Below are 23348 nucleotides of genomic sequence, written 5' to 3'. Positions count from 1 at the left end.
TACTTTATGTCTTTTTGTAAAGAAAATGATTTAAGATATTTTCTTTCTTATACTAATGTAAACATTTAATTTTGGTCTGTCTTTTCACTGGGTGTATAGGTATCTATTAGCATTTTTTACAGCTTCCACTTTTATAAAAATTCATGTAATACAAATGTAAATGTGCATTAATAATTTTATTGTACCATTTGTTGCTTCATTGCACATAATTTCACGTAACTATTACTTAACTCCTGTAATTCTTATGTTGGATACTTTTTCTTGAACTTTTCTCCTTGAAAATGGATCCTGGGCAATCAGACTAACCTGTTAAAGCAAATAAACAAACTCAAACTAAATAACTATACAGATAAATAAATAAATGCATGAAGGAATATCCTGAATGCATAAACATTAACTATAAACAAATGAATGAGATGGTAGGGGGAAATGAAAGGGAATCAGAACATCATGACAAGGAAGGAATATCCCTGCTGTTGCCAAGAATCAGACACACTATCTGTAAAATATACAATGCAGAATTCTTTCCAAATGCTGCAGCTGTGTATTAGTTTATACTTGTATGCTAACATCGAAATGGATAGATAACATCCAGATTTTCTACAAGCTTACTTCAATAAATAATTTTGTCACTTCACAAACTCCTCCAACCACCAGTAGAAGCTTCTTGCACATGAACTGCATAACAGTCATTTCTTCAAAGTAAAATAATCCCATTAGACACATGTAAAATAAGCTAACACTCTAATATTGTGCCACCCAAAATTGAAAATGTACATTCAACAAACAGGTACTTCATCAAATGATAATGGACTGGAATTCAAAACTGAAGTAACAGAATGAAACTGAGTAGAAACAATAGTTGTCATGGCAGTAAGTGGAAACTAAAAAAGCAGAAAACTTTTATAGAAAGAAAATAATGGAACAGGTTAAAAGCTTCAATTACCTGGGATGAATGGCTGAGGAGAAGGGAAGTCTGAATGAGAAAATCAGAATCGGGGGGGGTGCAGCCAACTGGCAGTGAGTGTCAGGTGTAGTCTATGACAGAGGAATGCCAAAGAAGCTGAAGATTAAGGTGTACAAAACAGTGGTGTGACCAGTACTACTGTATGATACAGAAACCTGAGCAGTAAAGGCAGAGCAGTTGAGGAAGCTAGAGGTGATGGAGAATGAAGTTCTTGAGATGAGTGGTAGGATGCACACTATGGGACAGATGAAGAAATGAGGACATCAGAGAAGAAGCCAGAGTAGCTCCAGATGAAGTGAAGGGCATTGTGAATGCTGGTTCAGGCAGGAAAGAAGAGGATAATCTGATAATTTCGTAAAAAATGTTTGGGGAAACACAAGAAAAAGGTAAGAGGAAACAAGGACATTTAAGCAAGAGATTTATAAATTGTGTAAAAGAAGAATTGCAGCAGTCAGGCATAGCAGTGAAATAAAGTAGTAGAATGACACTGAATTGAGACAGTTGAGGAAGCTAGAGGTGACGAAGAATGAAGTTCCTGAGATGGGTGGTAGGATGCACGCTATGGGACAGATGAAGAAATGAGGACATCAGAGAAGAAGCCAGAGTAGCTCCAGATGAAGTGAAGGACACTGTGAATGGTGGTTCAGGCAGGAAAGAAGAGGATAATCTGATAACTTTGTAAAAAAATGTTTGGGAAACTCAAGAAAAAGACAAGAGGAAACAAGGACATCTAAGCAAGAGATTTATACATTTTGTAAAAGAAGACTTGCACAATAAGGCACAACAGTGGAATAAAGTAGTAGAATGACACTGAATCAAGACAGGTAATGACAGTTAATGCCATACCCCAACTCCATGTAGAAAAATGGGACAAAGGATTTAGGATGATGATAATGATGATGATGAAATGCAAAACTGTAAATTTGTAACCGTAGGGGACAGTCCACTACCCCCAGCTCCGTTAGTTCTGAATATACTAATTCTGAGGTCAATCATCAATGGGAAAAGGGAATCCCTCCTTACCTTATTCAGTGACCTCAGACTTTATAGATGCAAAACGTGCAGGTAAACAAGACTCAGTGTCAACAGTGTTAAACAGTATGGCACTTGGTAAAAGTGTCACTGGTCAGTTACCGAATTCTCCATTCTTCAGCATTAATATGAACAGGATTAGAAGATCACAGAGAGCTTCTCCTCAATGTCCCATCAGTTCTTTCCTACTGCATTATTGACTAAAAGTTACTGTTAGGGTTGACAAAACTCATCTGGAATTTGTTGATATTTGGAAATGAAGCTGTTCAACACCATTATACATTCAGAAATTCTTGTACAATCTAATAATGCTCTTTGTTGTGGCAATTAATAATGAAAAAGTATACTTACTTTTATATCGTGAGTGCCAATTGTTTTACAAAAATAAATAAGGGAGTATTTGATTCTGCTGGTGGTATGTTTAAGTTGTCATTTACACAATATGTTAAACTTTTACAACATGAGATACTTGTTTGCTCCTAGTAACTGTATAAAATAAATAAAGAGATTATGTGAATTATAAATTAAAAACTGCAAAGCTTAGATGGCAATGACCAAGCATTGTCTTTTAGAACACAGTTCGTATGTGTCCATTTATATCCAGATGGAAATAAGCTGCAAAGACATAATTCAGAAATGCAAACTTTAGCCTCTGGTGTTGTCCAGTAGATATGCTCCACACATTACCATTGATAAAACAGCTGCTGTGCTTTTACAGGACATCATATTACTTTTAATTAATTATGCTTGTTTGGCACAACAGCATTCCAAATATCACATTATACATTTTATTACAACACTTCACATATGAAAGAAGTTAATTTACAGATAAATACCAGTTGTTTTTTTTTCCACTTTTGGCTAGGTTATATGGTTATGTCCCAATATTGTTGAGTGAACTTGAAATTATTTTACAGTATTAGGTTCACTGCTTTGAGCCATTCATATTTTAGAGTCATTGTTAGACATAATACAGAAATTGATGATGTGCACGTGCAGCTGTTACATGGCACAAATCTTGAAATATAACAAAATAAAAATACCTGTCACTACAACACTCGCAAGTGCTCTCTTTCAATCCCTGCTTTGGAAGTTATTCATAAGCATCTTGCATGTGAAACAAGCCTCTTTTCCTGTAATAAATAAAGATTCCTTCAATGACTTGTGCATTACCAAGGCTTCTTTCAGAACTGGAAGTGGATGAAGCAAGGCCATGTAAGCTGTTCACAGTGCTCTTTCTACAGCAGATAAATAAACCTACATAAATCACTGTGGATACGTCCACTGAAAGCCAATGACAAAATCATATATTCTATCCAGAAATATCAATAATCCATCAGAAAAAAAAAGAAAAACACCACTGCATATGTCGATATAATTTATTTTACTTATTTTAGAAAAGTCTGTATGGTATTGATATGTTTCTTGTTTAATTCACAGCACTTTGTTTTCAAAGTCATCTGTCATTTCTGTTTTTGTCTGTCCTGCATACATGGATTTTTGTTTTTGTAATGTCCTTACTATTTTGTTGTAGTCAGTGTTACAATTCAGGATGCAATGTTAAATGCTTTGATCAGTGTATAGCCATTGCCAAATACCTTAATCTGCATAATACAAAGAAATGCATTGTAGCTATCAAACATGTACATTTCAGTGTGATGTTAATTTCTGTCTTCTACATCTGGACAGTGTCAGAAACAGGTCCATTGTGGATCAGTATGTCTAAATTTAACTAGTGGTGCTTACATGCTAATAGTTATTTGTCAATCTTTTGAAGCCTTCTCAAATTTGAAATTAGCTGTTGTCAGTTTTAAATTTATTTGTACATCCCTTTGCATTTTTGCATCAAGTGTATTAGATATATATGTCACATTTATAGTAATTTACTGTCTGAAAATCAATAGCTTTAACATACTTTTTTAGAGCAGTGCAATATTAGCATAACTTCTCTGTTACTTCTGTTTTCACATGAGAAGAGTTGTAGCTTCTGTAGCTTCTGGTCATTTTCCTTCTCCATCTGACATATATTTCTGGTAGGCTTTCCTGTGAATTCCTTCATTAATGAACTGATGTCTTTTTTCATTTATGGCCTCCAGAACTACATGCGTTAGTAAGGACTGGTCTAATGATGGTACTGACTAAGGCTCTACAGAGTTGCTAATGGAGTCGATCCCCATTAGAATACAGACAGCATTCTGTTTGCTACATGATAAGCATATTTCTATAGCCTATATTTTCTGTAAGGCTGTTTCTTATGCTTCATCTTCATTATGTAGCCGTTAAGTATTTGGACCTACATAAGAACAAAAGAATTGCTGATAAAAACACATATAAAGTGGGAAAATCCATATGTTATAATTTACTGCTACAGTCATGTCTTCTTGGAGTCCTACTATTTTGGCAAATGTACTTGCACACAGTTATATTTTCCAGTTTGCATTTTTGAAATAATTTGGAAGAAATTAGTGAAGTGATGATGTATTAAGGAGTTTCATGAGATTTCTTATGAGTTGCTGTTTGGGAAATTCAGAAGGGGTTTACTTAAGTAGACAAAAATGCACTGAGAGTGGTAGTTTCAATCTTAAAATGGCTAAAGGGTAGGGTTTGGATGAGTGCTATATAGTATCTGGATAGCAAATTGGAAATATTACTGTAAGGAAGATTATCCAAAGTAATAAGAGGAACTGATATGAAAGAGAACAGCTCAACTGGCTAAAACTCTCTTGTGCAGCTGGCAGTTTTCAACCACTAAACCACTTTTTGGCTTTTCTGTGAGTCTTTGCAGTAGACCCTTAGCTGATTTTATTGAGAGCAGGGCTGTAGGGGATGCAACAATTTCACAATGAAGATGCTGGTGCTCTGTCAATCTTGAAAAAGGTTTTTACAGCTTTTCACTATGACTTTTTGTTTTGGTGAAGACTGCATTCAAGGAAGCGATTTTTGCAAATCTACCCAAGAGATGGCATGGAGGAATGGCAAAATTCAAATTGATGAAACAGGTTCTGAATTCTTGTTTCCAGGAAGGAAAGGAAGTTATAAAGAGATTTATTAGGAAAACCCATCTTAACATAAACTACAAGGCCAAAGGATACTGTGAGTCTTGGCATTATTCATAAAAATCACATGCACCTGTGTATGACTTGTATATGTAAATCCCATGTACCATGCGCTGTGGTATTCATAAAACTTCATTAGAAGGTGTGGGGGGACATACTCATACTTACCTGGAGGAGTCCAATTATGCAGTTGGTATGCAAATGGGAATTCACAGTGCAGTTCACAATTCACAAACAAGTGCCTTGCACAGTACACTGTGAGGCAGGGAAGGTAGGCTACAGGTGTGCAACAGTGGACAACATACTACAGACACAACAGTTGAGCAGCTGGTCATCAAGGAATAGTGATAGTGTTACTCAACAAAATACAGCTGAGCGACACCATCACTGTTTCCTGGAATGACACTCCCTGTGAGATGGGGAACTTCATTATGTAGCAATATATCCTAGACTGTCCTACAGTGCAGCCAAACTAGGATCACTCCAGCACAGTGACACAGCTGAGCTTTCCCCAACTGGAATGGTTGTTGTACTATATCCTGTTATTAGCCTGTTATACTAATTATATTAACTCCACAGTCATGACAGCAGGAGCTGAACCTTTTTTTTTATTCAGACTCTGCCGTTTCTGTGAAGGTGCAAACATATGGACTGTGCCACTCTGGCTGCAGCAGGTAAGTACGGAAATGTCTAGAAAATTTAGAAAAACATAATTTGGCACAAAAAAGCAACTTTATTAAAAACCAGGAACAATGTGTGCATTCTGGTACATTCTATTGTTCTGTTTAATAATGTTCTAATTGGCAAACAATTTAAGTGCTTTACTATATTGATTCACTCCAGTGGAGCTCAGGATGTTTGCACTGTAACTTCCAATGGGCGGAGCCTAAGACTTTTGACAGAATCAAATTATGACCTCACATTTCAAACAAATGTTCATATCTCTGGAACCATAAGGATTATTAAACAAGTATAAATGCCAAACTCTTCAGCACAAACTATTTTTATAGTGGTAGTATTCTTTAGATTCTAGCTCTTAAACTAAATTTTATATAAGTCACAGTAAACCCAGTAACTATTACATTTGTACTATTTTGTAAACAACTTAGAATATCCAAGCAACCACTCAAGTTACACACATACTGTCAGCAACTTTTTATTCATCTATCTGAGGGCGTTCATGTGAGGCTAAGGAGTTCTGTCTGTGTTACTTGGCTGTTGAGATATTTAGAAAAATGTGAACATTATATCTATACAAATTAATATCATAAAAACAACAGTTAATATCTATCTATTTATCTGCACTAGACAGAGGTGAAATATTAATGCAGTTGAGTTGTGTAACCTTTAAGATGAAATCTTTTAAAACCGTATGCATGGCATGGTTTTGGAATTATTGCTGCAAATATGAACAAATAATATTTGACTTCTAGAGGCATCAGTAGGAGTTAACTGCAGGTGCACCTGGAGGCATCACTTGGATGTAATGAGTTTGAGCCTTGAAGGCATATGCCAAGGTGCTAGTTCATTTCTGGTTGTTGCACATTGTTCCTGGTTTCTAATAAAGTTGTTTTTTTTGTGCTAAATGATGTTTTTTCTAAATTTTGGAGTGTGGAAAAGTTTATATTTGGCAACAGTCACGAAAGTTGTGTTTGTAATAAGTAAGAAAATTCCATGGTGGGGGGAGTATGGTGTGTGTGTCTGTCTGTGCATGTGCAGAGAGGCAGAGGCAGCAGATGAGTACAGAGTCATCTCCACATGTGGACCAGTGACCACAGGTCAGTTGTTCCCATTTTGCTTTGCCATGGCAAGAGCATTATTGATCTTTATGAATCTTAGTGCCGCCAAGCTGGTTAGCCATAGACACATCATGTGAATTCCTTATTCTGGACTGTGCACCATGTCCATGAATATTAGAGCCAGTTTTAACTGCCTTATTATTTCTGCTACCTTAAGGCCACTCACTCTCATCCTACCTCCTTGGGCATCTGAAAATGGTTTAAAAACCTCATTAGTTTCAGCTTTTAATATTCATTCCAATAATAGAGTCTGCCTGTTAGCCTTATGTGAAAAATTATTTTGTCATGTTGGGATTAAATTGCCTTGCCTTGTTCTGCTGATCCTGTTCTCATCTACCTGTCCTGTATTTTCTTTTTAAACTTTTCCAATCGTATGTTCCCCCTAGAGTTTCATATACACTTATCACATCATATCCCTGTGTCTCCTCATTTTTAGTGAAAAAAGTTGGGCTGCTTACTCTTTTCTCATGTGTCTTACACTTGGTTGTCCAGTTTGTTAGCTCCATGTCCCTATAAGGCCTCCAGATCCACACCAATAACTCTAGCTTTGGCTAAGTAATGCCTGATAAAGGGGCAACTTCATGTACGTATCTCTGGATTCTATCCTTTAGATACATCCAAGTATTTGATTTGCTTTGTTACTGTCCTTTCACTTTGCATCAGATAGTGTAGGCATTCCATAATGATAACCTCTATGTCATTTTTCTCTTCTGTATTTTTTTTTTTTAGTTTCTCCTCTTCAGCTACATATTCAGCCTCTGAATTTTCCTTATCTAGGTTTACATGCACTTGAAAAGGATGGCGTGATGTTTGCACCTTTCAGAACATAACTCCATTCTCTTAAGCTCTCTCATCATACTTGCTCCCTTTTCTTTTACCCCACCCCTATCATGTGACATTTTCATAAAAATGGATTTAGTTTTTTTCTTGCCATTGTAAGGTCCATGGAATGTAAAGTCTGTGATGAGCTTTAAATAGGCTAGATCCAGGTCAGATCATGTGAGAAATAACATATTATTTTGCTGCTCAGATAATTTGCACTATGATTGCTACTTTCTGTTGCCTGCTACATAACCACCTCTGTACTCGTCCACAAAGTTTGCTTCGTACTACTTCCATGTCATCTTTGCAAGAAATGGTGTGGGACTGAGTCAGAGGTTTTAATAAAACCCAGAAAAATCGGGTTCCTATTAGATGACCAAAGATGCATTCTTTTGAATGCGTTTTGGTCAAACTTGAAAAGACTAAAAGGCAAAATGACGAAGCGGCATGTAAGTGAATTCTTTCCCTGGGAAAGAAATCGATTGGCCACGTCTGTTACTTTGCCATTTTTGTCACTGTAGTGCAATCTCGGAGTTGGTATATTTAAGTAGGGGGGTATGGGGGGCAGGTCCCCCCATGTAGGAGTGTGTGGGGGGCAAAGCCCCCGACTTTATGTTATGTTTTAAGTTTTCCCTTGGAAAAAAAATTGCTTTACTAAGCATTCGAGTGTGTAAGCTTTCACTTACATAGGGTCGATAAATCATCGTTTGCTTTTCTAAGCGTTCGATGATTTAATATAGACCCGAAAAATCAGTGTGCTTATCTCTGTCTATATATCCCTAGTGACCAAATCTTTGAACTGGATCAGTTTAGTTTGACAGGATCTGCTTACAGGGAATCCAGACTGGAATTCATCAAGTAGCCCATTTTTCTTCACAAATCTTCTAAGTCTTGACGTAAGTCTGCTTCCATCATTTTGCCTACCACTGAAGTCAGGTTGGTCTCTAGTTTCCTTGTCTACCCCTTTTTTCCATCCTTGTAGACTAATACCAATACACCTTGTCTCCAGTCCCCTGGACCACTGGCTACAATAGGGCATGTTGAATAGTTTTGTCAGAGGTTTTACCAGAACCTCAGCAGACGTTTTTAAAGATCCTCGTCAGGATCCAGTCTGACCCCTTTGCCACATCTTTCTTTAAACTCATTACTACCTTTTCTTTAAAATTTGGTATATCAGGATGGTTGAAAAATCAATACAGAGACCTGTTGCATGTGTTTGGTTTCATCAGCATGTATTTCAGAGTGTGCCACTGTGCAGGATGTCAGACAACATGATGTACTACATTGTTTAACTGACACTTTAGTTGCACATATATTATATCTCTTCATTTAAGGTAACATTCCTATTTTATCTAATGAGTTGATGTATAAACACCTCCTGCTGTTTTTTTATTTTATAGGGCTGTTCATTTTTACATTCAGGAGAGATCTTCATACCGTATATGCAGCCTCTTCCTTCAGGAGTTAAAATATAATTTTGATTTTAAAAGTATTGCAATAAATACTAGTTCATAGGTTCATAGGTTAGTACTAAGCTAACTGCCCTTGCGAGCCATTTTAAGCCTAGCCAATTATCCCTTGTGAGACTCAATCCCTGCACCTTGTGCTTGTAAGGCAAACACCTTAACCATTAGGCCACCCTCCCTGCCTTAGTTATTGCCTTCTCAAGGATTTAGCAATTCTTTAGTATTAAAACCATTTAAATATTGATAATGACTGTTGAGAAATAACACATCACATAAAGCACAGACAGTAAAAATTTAATTAACATAAAGTAAGAACTTCATAAATAATCACTTGTCCATAAGTGTGCTGCTACTGACTTTATCCACAGCTAAGCTCCATCTCTAATAATACAAAAACGTAGCTGCAACTGGGGGGTTAGGAGCATGTCAACCACCTTACAAATTTGAACTGTTTCTGCTTCTTTTAATTCCACCTTGACCATAGTTAATCACTACCACTGGTTTGTGCTGTAATGAAAATGCTGGAATAACAAAGGGTGAGCCCCTCATCAGATGCATACCATTTGAGAGCCACCAAAACCTTTTAGCTGACACTTCAGCTGTAGCTGTCAAACAAGTCTTACAAAAATGAGAAGACCACACATCTGCCATTGTGTCAGCTGGATGTTGCCATGTAAATGAATGGACATGGAAAAGTATGGCCTTGAGGTAAGCAGTAAACTATTTTGTAAAATAGCTCTGAATTTCACAGTTTTAAAACTTACAGAAATACAGTGGATGAACTCTCACTGCATGTTTTTCAGCAGCAGTATGAGTTTCATGTATGCATTTCTATGCATTTTGCTTTTGAAATCAGCCCAGAATACAAGCGTACATGTTTTAAAAATACACCCAGGATTCCTTGCAGTTTTAACTGCGCTGATTAACTTAGGCATTAGGCTGGTAGAATCTCATCCTGTCATATAATCATAGCATTCATACATATTGCTGACATTTGCAGGAGCTGGAATGGTCAGCATGTAAAAGTGGAGGAGTTCCCGGTTGCTTTTGCGTCACAAGGAGTTTGGGTACCAAATCTTCCTGCTGCCTTTATGGATGCGCAGTGCTGGAAAATAGACAGAGGCTTTACAGATAAGGAATGTTTAGCAAGATTTGTAATTACAGGTGGATGATTTGACTTAACTGCCCCCTCCAAAATACATAAGTATTATAGCCGGAGGCTCATACCACTTGAGAGCCACCAAAATGTTTTAACTGACACTTCAGCTGCAGATGTTGAACAAGTCTTACAAAAGTGAGAAGACCACATGTCTGGCATGATGTCATTTGGATGTTGCCATATAAATGAATGGACATGGCAAAGTATGGCCTTCAAGTGAGCAGTAAACTATTTTGTAAAATAGTATAATTATGTATAATTATGTATAATTGTTGGAGAGGGGGAGGCTGCTAGTAATAACAATTGCAAGTTTATAGATGTTATGTTGTCCATATCTCACCTTCGTTCTTGCTGTTTGGGTTTGGAGCTAATCCTTGGCTCTGACTCGGCCGTATACTATAGCTCGAGAGCTTTTACTGGCTCGAGGCTAGCCCCTATCCCAGCATGCCTAGCGGTAGTTACCCAGATCTTGTTTGCCGCTTGCAGCATCAAGATTGCAGATACTGGCTCAGGCTAAGTGCTTTTTTTTCTCTTATTATATTTTTGACGATAATTTCTAGTTTAGCTTATCTAACTTGGTAACTGTAGTCGTCCTTTGTATTTCTACCTATCCCTGTCCCGTACGAGTGACTTACGTTTGTGTGGACTAACCGTTTTTCTCTCTGGCCTTTCCTCTCTTCTGAACCCGTTTAAATTAGAAGGGTCTTCTTCTTCCTTTTCTTGCCTTCCCTCTAAGTTTTAAGGTGTTGCCATTTGAGTATGAGGCTCTCCTTAGGTGGGGAGTTTGCCATTTAACTTAGAGGCTCTCTGCTCTTTCTCTGCTTTACTGTTTGTTTAAAAAAAAAAAAGATATTTTTATGTCTGTTATCGCATAGTTTTTATTATCAGTAGTTTATAGCCTTAGACATAGTGCTTTTCTATATCATGTCCAAAGATACTGCCAAGGATTCGAAACCTTTGGGTTTCAAAAAGTGCGACTCGATGTCCCTTACGGATGGGCACACGAGTTGCTTATATTGTTTAGGACCTGTTCACCTGTAGAATTCTTGTTCTCTGCCACGCTTTTAGTTCAGGTGTCCTGCAGGAAAGAAGAAACAAGTTAATCTTGAGAGGCTTACTGAAGAGCCCCTTTGATGCTGCCTTGGGGGGACTCGGCCAGGAAAAAAATCGGACAAAGTCAAGCCTTCATCCTCTTCGGCTCCGAGTTCGGTCCCATCTAAGGAGAAGGGCAAGCCACACGCTAAGTCAGACCCTACCTTCGGTTCTGACAAGACACTTTCACCCACGGCTCCATCTGTGTTTTCGGAGCCAGTAAGGTCCCACAAGCATTCCAGGTCTCCTGCATTGGAACCAGTGAGGTCTGCTCCACAGTCTCCATTATTACAATCTGTGGCGGGCAGTCACTGGTCGTCATCCCATTCCTCTCAGTCATCCAGGAGCCTCTCGGATGATGATGTGGAGAGGGTGGTAAAGAGGCTTCTTAGTATACCAGCATTAGGTAAAATTCTTTCGGGCCCATCCCAGACGGAAATGGTGCCGACAGCCCAAACAACACCTGTCTCAATTCCTCCTCTGACTCCTCTGAGTTCGGAGCCAGAGTGTATGGAATTCGTAATGTAACCTCTTCTGGTCTCTCGGTTCAGACTACTGCTCCAATCTCTTCGATACCCCCTTCTATCAAGGGATCTGGGAGCCAACGCTCCCTCTTCAGCTCCAATGGGGGGACCGGCATTGGACCCTTGTCGGACCCTACTCTCCCTCTCGTAACTTCAGCGCAAGTCAGCTCAGCTCCTACATCGGCCTTGGAACCGTCGCCCTTGGTTCGGAGGAAGTCTCCTGCTTCTTCGGAGCCGGAGATTCTTTTGGGTTGGGACCGCATTGCCTTAGAGGTGATAAGCATGCTGTCTGCTGAGACAGCTCCACCCTCGGCTCCATTGGTTCCCTTGCCTTCAGTGCTGGTGTCTGCATCCAAACCTCCCCTCCACCCCAAGAGCAGGGAGCCCGTGCTCCAGGAGGTCCCTCGGAAGGGGACTTGCAAGAGGAAGCATGTGGACTCCCCTGAGTCCTTGACGTCAGACACAGACTTGGATGATTCAGAAGGATCTCCACGGTCCCCCTCTGAAGATGTCTCTTTTTTAGACATCTTAAAAATCCTTAGACAGAGGGGTGACTGGAAGTCCCTTGCCCCTTCTGAAGATGAGTCAGTATACCTGGATGCATTCATTTCCTGACCCTCTACCTCTTGGGTATCTCCTCCTTTCGACCCACTATTGCACGTAGTGAGTCGGAAGACTTGGAGCTCTCCAGACACGATGGAACCAGTTCCGCGGAGGCCCAATAAATTCATTACAGCCCGCTGAAGACAGGCTCTTCTTATCTAAAGGTGTTCCCGTTGATGCTATGGTGGTGTCAGCAGCCACCAAGAAGGAATTAGCAGAAACATCTTCATTTGTCCAGCTGCCGAATAAAGAGTCTAGTATGATGAACCTTCAGTGACCTTTACACTCAGGTCGCTGAACTATTTGGCCCACTTTACAAGGCTTCAAAAGGATCTTGTCAAAGAGTTAGGAGATACCTTACAGGATCCTACAGCTGCGGGAGGCTCAGACAAGACGGCTTCTCAGCTCGCGACCTTGACTTCAGTAGTTAACTCCTCCATCCAGCTAATTTCTTACACAGCCGATGGGGCCAGCAGGGCGGCAGGCACAGGGGTAGCCATATGCAGACACTCCTGGATGCGTCTTTGTCATTTTGCGAAGCCCTTCAAATCTTCCTTTACCACTGCACCCTTTGATGGCTCATCCATGTTTGGCGCTCAGGTAAAAGAGAGACTTACCAGGTGTGAACAGGATGGCAAAACTCTCTCTGCCACAGGAGTATGTTTTTCTGCTCCATCTAAGCCCTATCCTAAAGGCCAGAAGAGCAGGAAGATGTGGTTCTGGAAATCCCAGGGAGCTTCGCCTGACACACGTGGGGATTTTCCCCCAGGGTCAGAGGGGGAAATAACAATGGAAGACGCAGACCTCATGGCATGGGGGTCCACAGAATCAGGGCAACAGAGATACCTTCTCTGGTAGGCCCTTCCAGCTCTCCTGATGGGAGGCCTGACTGTCCGACTCCGGAGACAGTCGGGGAGATTATCCTTGTACCCAAAAGCCTGGCAGACAATCATAGAAGATACATGGGTACTATCCATAATATCCGGAGGTTACAATATCCCCTTCTCCCAACTTCCCCTGTCGAAAAGACAGCACTCTATCCCAGATGTTCCACACAGTCTTTGGGATCAAGCAAACCTAGAGGTTCAAAAGTTGCTAAGAAAAAGAGTCATCCAGGAAGTCTCTGCAGACCAAATCAAATCCGGAACTTACTCAAGGTTATTTTTAGTTCCAAAGAAAACAGGGGACTGGAGACCCATTTTGGATCTCAGCAGGCTGAACTAGTCAATCAAGAAAACAAAGTTCTGGATAGTAACACTGCAGTCCATTCTTCCCTTTCTGGGACAGGACAATTGGATGTGCTGTATCACTCTCCAGGATGCGTACTACCACATAAAAATGGACAGACGGTCAAGGAGATATCTACACTTTTGGCTGGGAGCCAGTCACTATCAGTTCAGAACTCTGCCCTTTGGTCTCACCACATCCCCCAGGGTGTTCAAATGCATGGCAGCAGTTGCGGCTCACCTGAGGCATCAAGAATTCCGGGTGTTTCCATATCTAGACGACTGGCTGCTTACTGCCACCACTGAGCATCAACTAATCAGAGCAAGGGAATCCACAATTCACTCTTGTTCTCAACTTGGGATCACCATAAACTACTAAAAAATCTGCCTTGTTGCCTTGTCAATATATTACCTTTATAGGGGCAGATTTAGACACAAGGGCCGTGATAGCAAAGCTGCCTCAAGAAAGAGTATTAGTGATCCATTGCCAAGTTGTCATGCTGTTCACACAAAAGAGAATTCAAGCAAGATTTATCCTCAAGGTCCTGGGTTCTATTGCGGCAACAATCACTCTGGTCCCTATGGCCCGGTACCACAAGAAAATTCTACAGTGGCTTCTATTTGCACAGTGGTCATTCCAAGATCTACCCATGTCACATCAGATTCTGATCACAGAATCCTGCAAAAGGGATCTGGAGTGGTGGCTTCACTCCCCTATGGTGACAATAGGCAGGCCGTTTCTACCACCCCTACCTGTAGCCACGATGACCACAGACACTTCCCAGATAGGGTGGGGGGCATTATCTGGGACAGACTGTTCAAGGGACTTGGCAGGAACATGAGTACCACTTGCATATCAATGTCCTAGAGATGAGAACGGTGCTGCTGGTGTTGCAAGCACTTCAGGACTCTCTACCTACAGGGACTATAGCAATTGAGATGGACAATATGTCGGTAGTTTGGTACATCAACAAACAGGGTGGAACCAGGTCTTACCCCTTGTGTCCAGAGGCTCTACGAGTTTGGCAGTGGGCGATGTCTTCCCAATGCTTTCTGATTGCAACACACATCCCGGGAAAATCCAACGTGATAGCAGACAAGCTCAGCTGGGCTATCCTGATGCCCCACGAGTGGTCCCTGAAGCAGGAAATTGCGGAATTGATTTTTCACAAATGGGGCCAGCCATGCTGTGATCTGTTTGCCACCCCCCTCAACAACAAATGCAGCAGCTACTTTGCCCTAGTCCCAGCACCGGGGCAGTCACCCAGGAATGCACTTGTTCACAATTGGCCCCCGGGACTGCTTTACACCTTTTCACCATTTTCTCTGATCCCCAAGATTCTTCAGAAAGCACAGCCATTGGGTTGCAAGTTAATCCTCATTGCCCCTTACTGGCCTCGTCAGATTTGGTCCCCATTCCTTTGGCCTCATCTGCAAGGGGAGCCTTGCATCCTGGACCCAATGCCAGATCTTTTGAGGCATCAGTCGGGGGCTGTCCATCCTTCCATTCAAACTCTCAAGCTCACAGCTTGGTTTCTCCACTTCCGGTCTTAGCTAGGCTTCCCGATGTTTCTCCAGCACTTTAACACATTTTGATTTCCTCCCATAAGCCCAATGCTAGGAGAGTTTATGCTAGTAAATGGAAGAGGTTATCTTGTTGGGCAGGCAAAAATCTGGTTGATCCCTTTACTGCTCCCATTTCAAAGATTCTTGAATTTCTTGCTGAAACCTTTAACTGCGGAGCAGCTGCAGCTTCTGTCCGACTTCAGTTAGCTGCCATTTCTAATTTCCATATGGGAGAAATGGGTTCCAATATCATGACCCATAGGTTATGCAAGGCATTCCTAAGAGGTACTACCCTCTTAAGACCTCCAATAAGAGAACCTCTCCCCTGGGATCTAAATTTAGTTTTAAATGCTCTGATTCTTTCCCCCTTTGAACCATCTGCTTCTTGTCCGCTCCAATTTATGACTTGGAAGACCCTTTTCTTGGTTGCATTTACCTCAGCCAGAAGGGTTTTCGAATTGCAGGCCTTATCTGTTCGTCCTCCATACTTGATTTTCCATAAAGATCGGGTTTCTCTTAGAACCAACCCCTCGTTCTTACCCAAGGTATGTTCTGACTACAATTTAAATCAATCCATAGAGCTTCCTGTTTTCTTCCCCAATCATGGCAACAAGGCAGAGTATAAGCTTCATCAGTTGGATGTTCATAGACAGTTACATTTCTATTTACACAGGACTAAGGACTTTAGAAAATCTGACCAATTGTTCATATCCTTTACGGACAATAAAAAAGGTTGTGCAGTCTCAAAGGTGACTTTTATCAAAGTAGCTTTCAGACACTATAAAACATGTGCACGAGTTGCGTAAACAAAAACATCCAGGGAAAATTAAAGGGCACTCAACAAGGGCCTTGTCTACTTCTATTGCCTTTCAAGCCAGATTAACTTTAGAGTCGATCCGTGCAGCAGAACAAGGCATCCTTTGGTTCCACGGTTCTGAAGAGTTTTTTTCCAGTGAGCCATCCAAGAATTAGGTGTTGGGGACGCTGTCCCAAACAGCAAGAATGAAGGCAAGAAATGGACAACATAACATAAAGAAGTTATGTACTCACCATAATGTCCCTTGTTTGTTGTCCGTGATCTCGCCTTCCTTAATGCGTTCCACCCTCCTTCCCCCTTCCTGGAGGATCAAGAGGAATCCTTTGTTTTTATTGGTTATACTGGCTGGGTTTCCTTTATACCATAACTTTTGGTTAGTCTCACTCTAATCCTATTACTGCTGTGGAGTGATTTACACCTTTATATGCAGGTGTCATATGATATGTCAAGTAGAGTATATGTCTTGTCTAGTTGTATGGTCTATTGTTGGGTTATCACAAACAAGATCTGGGTAACTACCACTAGGCATGCTGGGATAGGGTCTAGCCTCGAGCCAGTAAAAGCTCTCGAGCTATAGTATACAGCCAAGTTGGCTCCAAACCCAAACAGCAAGAATGAAGGCGAGATCAAGGACAACAAACATGGAACATTATGGTGAGTACATAACTTCTTTTTTTTCCTAAGTCAAATAGAATTATTAGTAGGATGCTTGTGTACAGGCAGGTATCTTAACTGTAATAGGTCCCTGATTTTGCCTCAAAATCTAGCAGTGGAGTTTGTTAAAGTCATTTATAGACAGGTGTTAGTTCTGGTGCTGGTTGTTTTAGTCTTACACAGGTATCTGTATTTGAATTTACCTCAGTTTTTTTTAATCTAATACTAGAGTTGGTTGGTTGGAGAGAGGTATGCCTGTACTGATTACAACAGCTGTAAATGTCTATTTTGCCTCAAATATTGTGTGTGTGTGTGTGTGTGTGTGTGTGTGTGTGTGTGTGTGTGTGTGTGTGTGTGTGTGTGTGTGTGTGTGTGTGTGTGTGTGTGTGTGTGTGTGTGTGTGTGTGTGTGTACATATATATCTATAGATTTTTTTAATCTAGCAGTGGTATTGATTAGTTGGTTGCATACTTATGTCCAGAATGTCCAGATTTTTGCATTATATTTTTGATCTGTTCCTCATTAAATCTGTTTTTCTGAAATAATCATTGAATAATGAAGCTACTATCTGTTTATGATTTTGGTCCTGTGTCCGCATTTTAACATTATCTTTGATTTTGGGGTAAAGAAGTTGAGAGGTATTTGGAACGGTGTGGGTGCAGTGAGCCCACTTTATTGTGACTGTAGTGAGATGAGAAAAATTTTCATAAGTTATTTGTGCATTTATTCGTTCATTTAACACATCTAAATACCTGAGTTATACAGTCACAGTCCTACAAGTGGCTGTAGTGATGGTCTTGTGTGCTTATGTATGTGTATGTGATATAAATTACTGTGGCCAGTAGTCATTATTATAATTTTTATTACATTCTGGTATCTGAGGTACATACAGTCAAAAAAATTGGTTTTAATTGCTGGGTTCAGGGTTTATCTGTGGATGATACTGTTTGTCATTCATTCAGTTTTAACAATCATTATTCTAGGTTTGCAGAGGTACTACTGTACATTTGTGTGAAGCCAGCTATAATACTTTACTGTGGCTATTTTAAGATATTCTGATAGTTACATTCAAGAAAGTGGATGTGGTTGATGAGTATGAGATCTGTGATGAAAATGACTGAGTCTGTGTGTGTGGGTGGGAGCAGTTGGAGTACATGTATAAGAAATAAGCTGGCCCTATTTTTTTTTTCAGTTTCCATTACAGTCATATCAGCATTGTACTCAATAGTAACTGTCTGTGGAAGTCTAGGCAGGATGTGAGTGATAGCAGCTTGTGGCTGGCAGAGTGTCACATTAGGTAATAGTGCAGTTTAATAGGTCTTGGTTTTCTAGTTGTGTTTGTTTCTTTGGTGTGGAATCTGAACATACTCTGTCAATTTGTGGGTTTATAAATGTGATAGTTTAAAATATTTTAAAGTGAGGCTGATAGATGCATATTTATATTTACAAATGCATCAGCAGTCATGAGCATAATTCGTAAAGAAATTTTCCTTTTTGTACCTAAAAAGTGTGATTCACCTATAGCAGATGAGCTAGTTCATGTTAAAATACAAATATTAATGCATATATTGCTGCTACTTTACTTTGTTTTCATGCTGAAATAAATAAATAACGAAGATGCCCATTTAGTAAAAGTAGTAGAATATATGGTTGTTCATAGTACAGATTCTGCTGTATATTCAGCACAGAGGAAGATGCACTTCTTAAGTCTAATGCCATAAGGTAAAAAAATCCTCCATGCATATAAAGAAGGTTTAATTTCACACCCAAACATTTTACTTCTTCTCTAATGCACACCATGATGTACTTTCTTACCATTCCACATTCAGCTGTCCTGTCTTATTAGTGCATTCCATTCTGTTAGATAAATAAATAAATAACTTTGTAACTCACACCGTGCATGATATTCATTACTTTTCATTATATGTCTTAATCACCGGTCTCTTATTTTTTCATACTTTTAAGCCATAGCATAAATAGTTTATGATGTGGACCTTCCCTTGTACTGAGATGGAGGGGCTCTTAAAACAGACTATATAATTTTCCCTACAAAATATTTGAAGGAAATGTCTTGAAACAATAAGGGCAGGGTGTCAGTTTCTGAGAAGCAGGGTCAAAGAATTCTGTATGGTCATTCAGTCTGAAGGGTTAGTGAGGAGTTTCTAAAGTTCATGGAGAAAGGTCACAACAACTTCCCACAGAGACAAAGTCTATATTTCTACTAAAGTCAACAATTTAAGTATATAGTTACATCCTAGGCCTGGTGCCATCTATGGCGTTCCACCTTCTCTCCATTTTCTTTGTTTAATAGTTTCACTGGACGTATTATATTTGTAATTTATTCATAATTTTTGATTTGCTTGTTTATTTCAGAAGATACTAATTATTCACATCACTGTTTTTTTATGTACAAATTTTCAGGCACCCTCAAGCTGACTCACAGCTGAAAACTGTTATTAAATCTAGAGCATTTTTTCTCAATATATGACTTTTTAACAGTTTTCTTTCAGACAGACAGAAATAGAGGAGGACTTAAATTTTAAAGCATAATGTTATTTCATAAACTATTTATAGGCACAAAACACATAATTTGCTGTTTCCACAGTGCATGAGGTTTCTAAATAAAATGTTTTAATACTTTTAGGGCCCAACAGGAAAGAAGGGAGCTCGTGGACTTCGTGGAAAACCTGGAATTCCTGTAAGTATTTATCCCAGAGGCAAAAGCTGCATTTACTTGCTTTTTGCATAATGAAAGTAGTAATATGCCAAAGTCCAGAGATGAAGTTTGTATCTTGGTTTTCAAAACAGTAGTAACTAACATGAAATGCATCTGTTAATTGTATTGTGCAAACTATATTACATTAATAAAGAGGTGCATGTAAAATGTTACTCATCTCCTTGGCCTATTGCTGTGGGAATGATGTGTCATCTTTCGTGCTGGTAACCGAGGTTCAGATAGTGTCTCAAGTGTCAAGCGCTGGCCAGGAGAAGGAGAGAAGGAAGAAGAAGCTGTGGATATTTTGCCTCTGTAATGACTAGGAGAATTTTGCGGGTCTCTTAATAGTAACTGTAAAGCAGCCCTTAGCTAAGACTGGAGAATGTGTGCAGTGCAAACTTGCAAGTAGGAAGTGGCAGTCTTCCTGCATGGGTTAAGGCCTTTATGGAAGCTTGAAACAATGTACAGAGGGTACCACTGGAAAGTGGTGATTGGGGTGGGGTTTAATGGGATAGGTAGCTCATACCTTTCTTGCTCTGAACATGCTCTGGCTTGGTCCCCCCACCTAGGGCCACTTCTGGAAAGGGTTATATTAGCTAATGGCATATGTTAGAGGAGGCTACTAGGAAATGGCAATCAGTGGGCTGGTGAATGAAAAAATTGTATTAACATGTATGTCACAATCTAGGGTGGATTTGAATGTTAGTAAAGCTGACCCCTTGCAAGATAACCATGCAGTTTACTGCATTTTTTTTTCAGAATGATAATGCTTGTGTGCCCCCCCCCCCCGCCAAAAAAAAAAAAAAAAAACTAAACTAGGAAATTATGATATGTTTTTGTCTTCACTATGGTAACATGGTCTTATTTACATTGTACAGGGGCTGCCTGGCCTTCCTGGCCAGAAAGGGAATGCTGAGTCTGTTGGACTGGATGGTCCCCCTGGTCACACTGGAAAACCTGGACACCAAGGGAGTAAAGGGCCTGCTGTAAGTTGTGCTTTATTTAAAGTAATGTGGAACAGAAGGTTTAGCAATTTACATGTACTTAGATTGGAACAGAATCAAGATATGAAAGGATTTTGCAGCAGTGTGTCTGAGTGTAGGTGTGTGTGTGTGTGTGTGTGTGTGTGTGTGTGTGTGTGTGTGTGTGTGTGTGTGTGTGTGTATCTGTGTTTGTGTGTATACACATGTTCATCTGCACTCATGTACTTGCACATGTGGGTGTGTGCATGTGTATGTTTGGTAGGGGATAAGTCATTCTATGAGAAAATAAAGAGATGGTAGCAAAGCACTGTAAACTACAGTTGCAGATTACTTAGAGGCGCCATGAAGTACATTGAAGTTCCATGTAATTTTAATAAAAGAACGAAAGAGCTCATCACAAGATTGTGTCCATGGTGTCAGTTTAGATTTGGGATTCATTTTTTTTGTTTTATGTCAGTTGATTTTCGTTACGGCATTGTTAACATTTGTTAAAGTTCATTTGCGCTCCTTTTGTTGCAGCATATTAAATTTCAGCATTATGCTATTTCGTTCTACTGAAGTAGATCCATATATCCATATATACAGCTGTATGTATGTATAGATATAGATATATATATATATATATATATATATATATATATATATATATACATAAATGTGCATATATATATATATATATATATATATATATATATAAATATATATATATATATATATATGTGTGTGTGTATATGCATACATACACAGAGACACATTTGATATATATATATATATATATATATATATATATATATATATATATATAAAATCTATAGATACATGATTGTATTTCTTTTTTTTTTTCAAAACAGGTTTATTGTTTTAACATGTAAGAGAAATATCATAACAATTTTATACAATTAATTAAAAATAGGTATTATTATAATATTCAACAAAACAACTAAAGTATTTACAAAGACATCCACTACAATCAGATCAATTAATTAAACTAAAATACCATGCTATTGAAATTAAAATTTTTTTAACAAATTTTGTAAATTATCCCATACAATAAAATAAGATGTTTTTCTATTTGTTCTAGTCCTAATTGTGTTTATTGCCATATGGCACACTATATTCATAACATTTTTAAATTCATTGAACGAAGGAGGTGTATCTAAAATCCAATTTCTAGTTATTATTTTCCTAGCCACTGCTAGAATAGACCATAACAAGGGAAGCTTAACCTTTTTAACACTTTGAGGTACAGGTGTGTTGAATAATATAAGAGATTTAGAAATAATGAAATTATCTGTAAAAAGAGCCTGCAAAAATTCATTAATTGACTTCCAGTATTCTTTAAATTTTATACAGTCATAAAACATATGAGCCCAGTCAGCATTAATTTCTACATTACATCTCTTACATAGATTATCTTTATTATTTATTTTATTCATCATCAAAGGTGTATAAAAAGATCTATGTAAAAATTTCCATGTATAAAGTCTCCAGACAATGGAAGATGTAGTTCTATAAGCAGATTTCAATATATATTGTTTATCTTGTTGATTTGGTGGGTCCCCATTAATAGAAGTGAAATAATTCCAGTATGAATCTACACTGTAAAAATTTTCTTGTCTGATAACTTTATGTATGTATGAAAGTTTACCTTTATCAGAAACTTTATGTTGTAAATTTAATATCAAGTAATCAATCAGTGTTGTAATAGATTCTTTAACAGTTATAGACATTAAATCTATTTTATTAATGAGATGCTGTCTAAAGGTCTGAACCTCTAACCAGCAAGTTTCTCTTAGATCAAATTCTTGTTTTAAGAAATCTAGATTTTTAACTTTATTATCAGATATCAACTGATACCAGTACTTTAGATCATTATCTATAGCTAAATGAGTTCCTTCAGAAGTAGATGACAAAAGCATACCCTGAGTATACATTATAGGAAATACAATAAAATTCCATTCCCTATACTTAGGGTACATGAATATAAAGTTACGATAACTAATAATAATATTTAATGGGTAACAAACCATATGTTTAGGTGTAATAGGTGAAGTACAAAATTCCTTTAGTAACCATAACATGGAGTTATTTACAATCATATTTTTATGTGTTAAGGAGATTTTCATGAAGTGTATACTAATTAGCTCCCAATAATCTTTCCATTTTGTGACATATGACTGATCTATTAATAAAGTAATAACTTTTACAATAGAAGAGATAGTATATAAATTAAAGTCTGGAAAAGAAATACCCCTTGAGACCAGCTATTAGTATGTTTCTTTAATGCAATCCTAGGTCTATTAGGTGCCCATAAGAAATTTAACATTAGTGTGTTCAGTTTCTTGATAATTATTTTGTAGGTGGAAGTATTATTGATTGTATTAAGTATAAAATCTTGGGGAATATTATCATTTTAATAATTGTAAGTCTCTCCTCCATAGTAAAAAACATATTATTCCAGGTATTAAAAGATTTTGTATATTAAGAAAACAGGTATTATAATTATTATATATAATAGATTTAATATCTTTAGATAGTATTATACCTAAATAAGTTATCTGACCTGAATTGGGTACATATTTAGTAAAATCACTAATGAGAATATTTTTTCATGTATATATAGGTAGTATTTTAGTTTTTTCTTCATTGAATATTAAACCAGAAATACTTTTAAAATTCATCATGTTATCAAATAGAGCCTGTATAGAAGAATTAGATCCTGCTGATGTAATTAGAACATCATCTGCAAAAAGTTGAATTTTGGATGTTGTATTTTCATCTATTTCAAAACCCTATATGTCAGTACTGTTTCTGATCAAATTAGCCCAAGGCTCCATTACTAAAGTGAATAATAGTGGAGAAAGTG

At 38.3% G+C, this 23348-nt stretch overlaps 1 protein-coding gene across 1 annotated transcript in view; it reads left to right on the top strand.

Annotated features, from left to right (window-relative positions):
- COL24A1 (collagen type XXIV alpha 1 chain) overlaps window positions 1-23348 on the top strand; it is a 3617818-nt gene that overhangs the window by 3259141 nt on the left and 335329 nt on the right. The window contains exons 46-47 of the mRNA XM_044086026.1: window positions 19428-19481; window positions 20378-20485. Coding sequence (XP_043941961.1) covers window positions 19428-19481; window positions 20378-20485 — 162 coding nt within the window. The remainder of the gene's footprint in view (window positions 1-19427; window positions 19482-20377; window positions 20486-23348) is intronic.

Source organism: Protopterus annectens, chromosome 10.part0 (assembly GCF_019279795.1).
Source record: "Protopterus annectens isolate FY-2018-M chromosome 10.part0, PAN1.0, whole genome shotgun sequence".
In the NCBI taxonomy this organism is placed as follows: domain Eukaryota; kingdom Metazoa; phylum Chordata; order Ceratodontiformes; family Protopteridae; genus Protopterus; species Protopterus annectens.
This window is presented reverse-complemented; position numbering and strand designations above follow the sequence as displayed.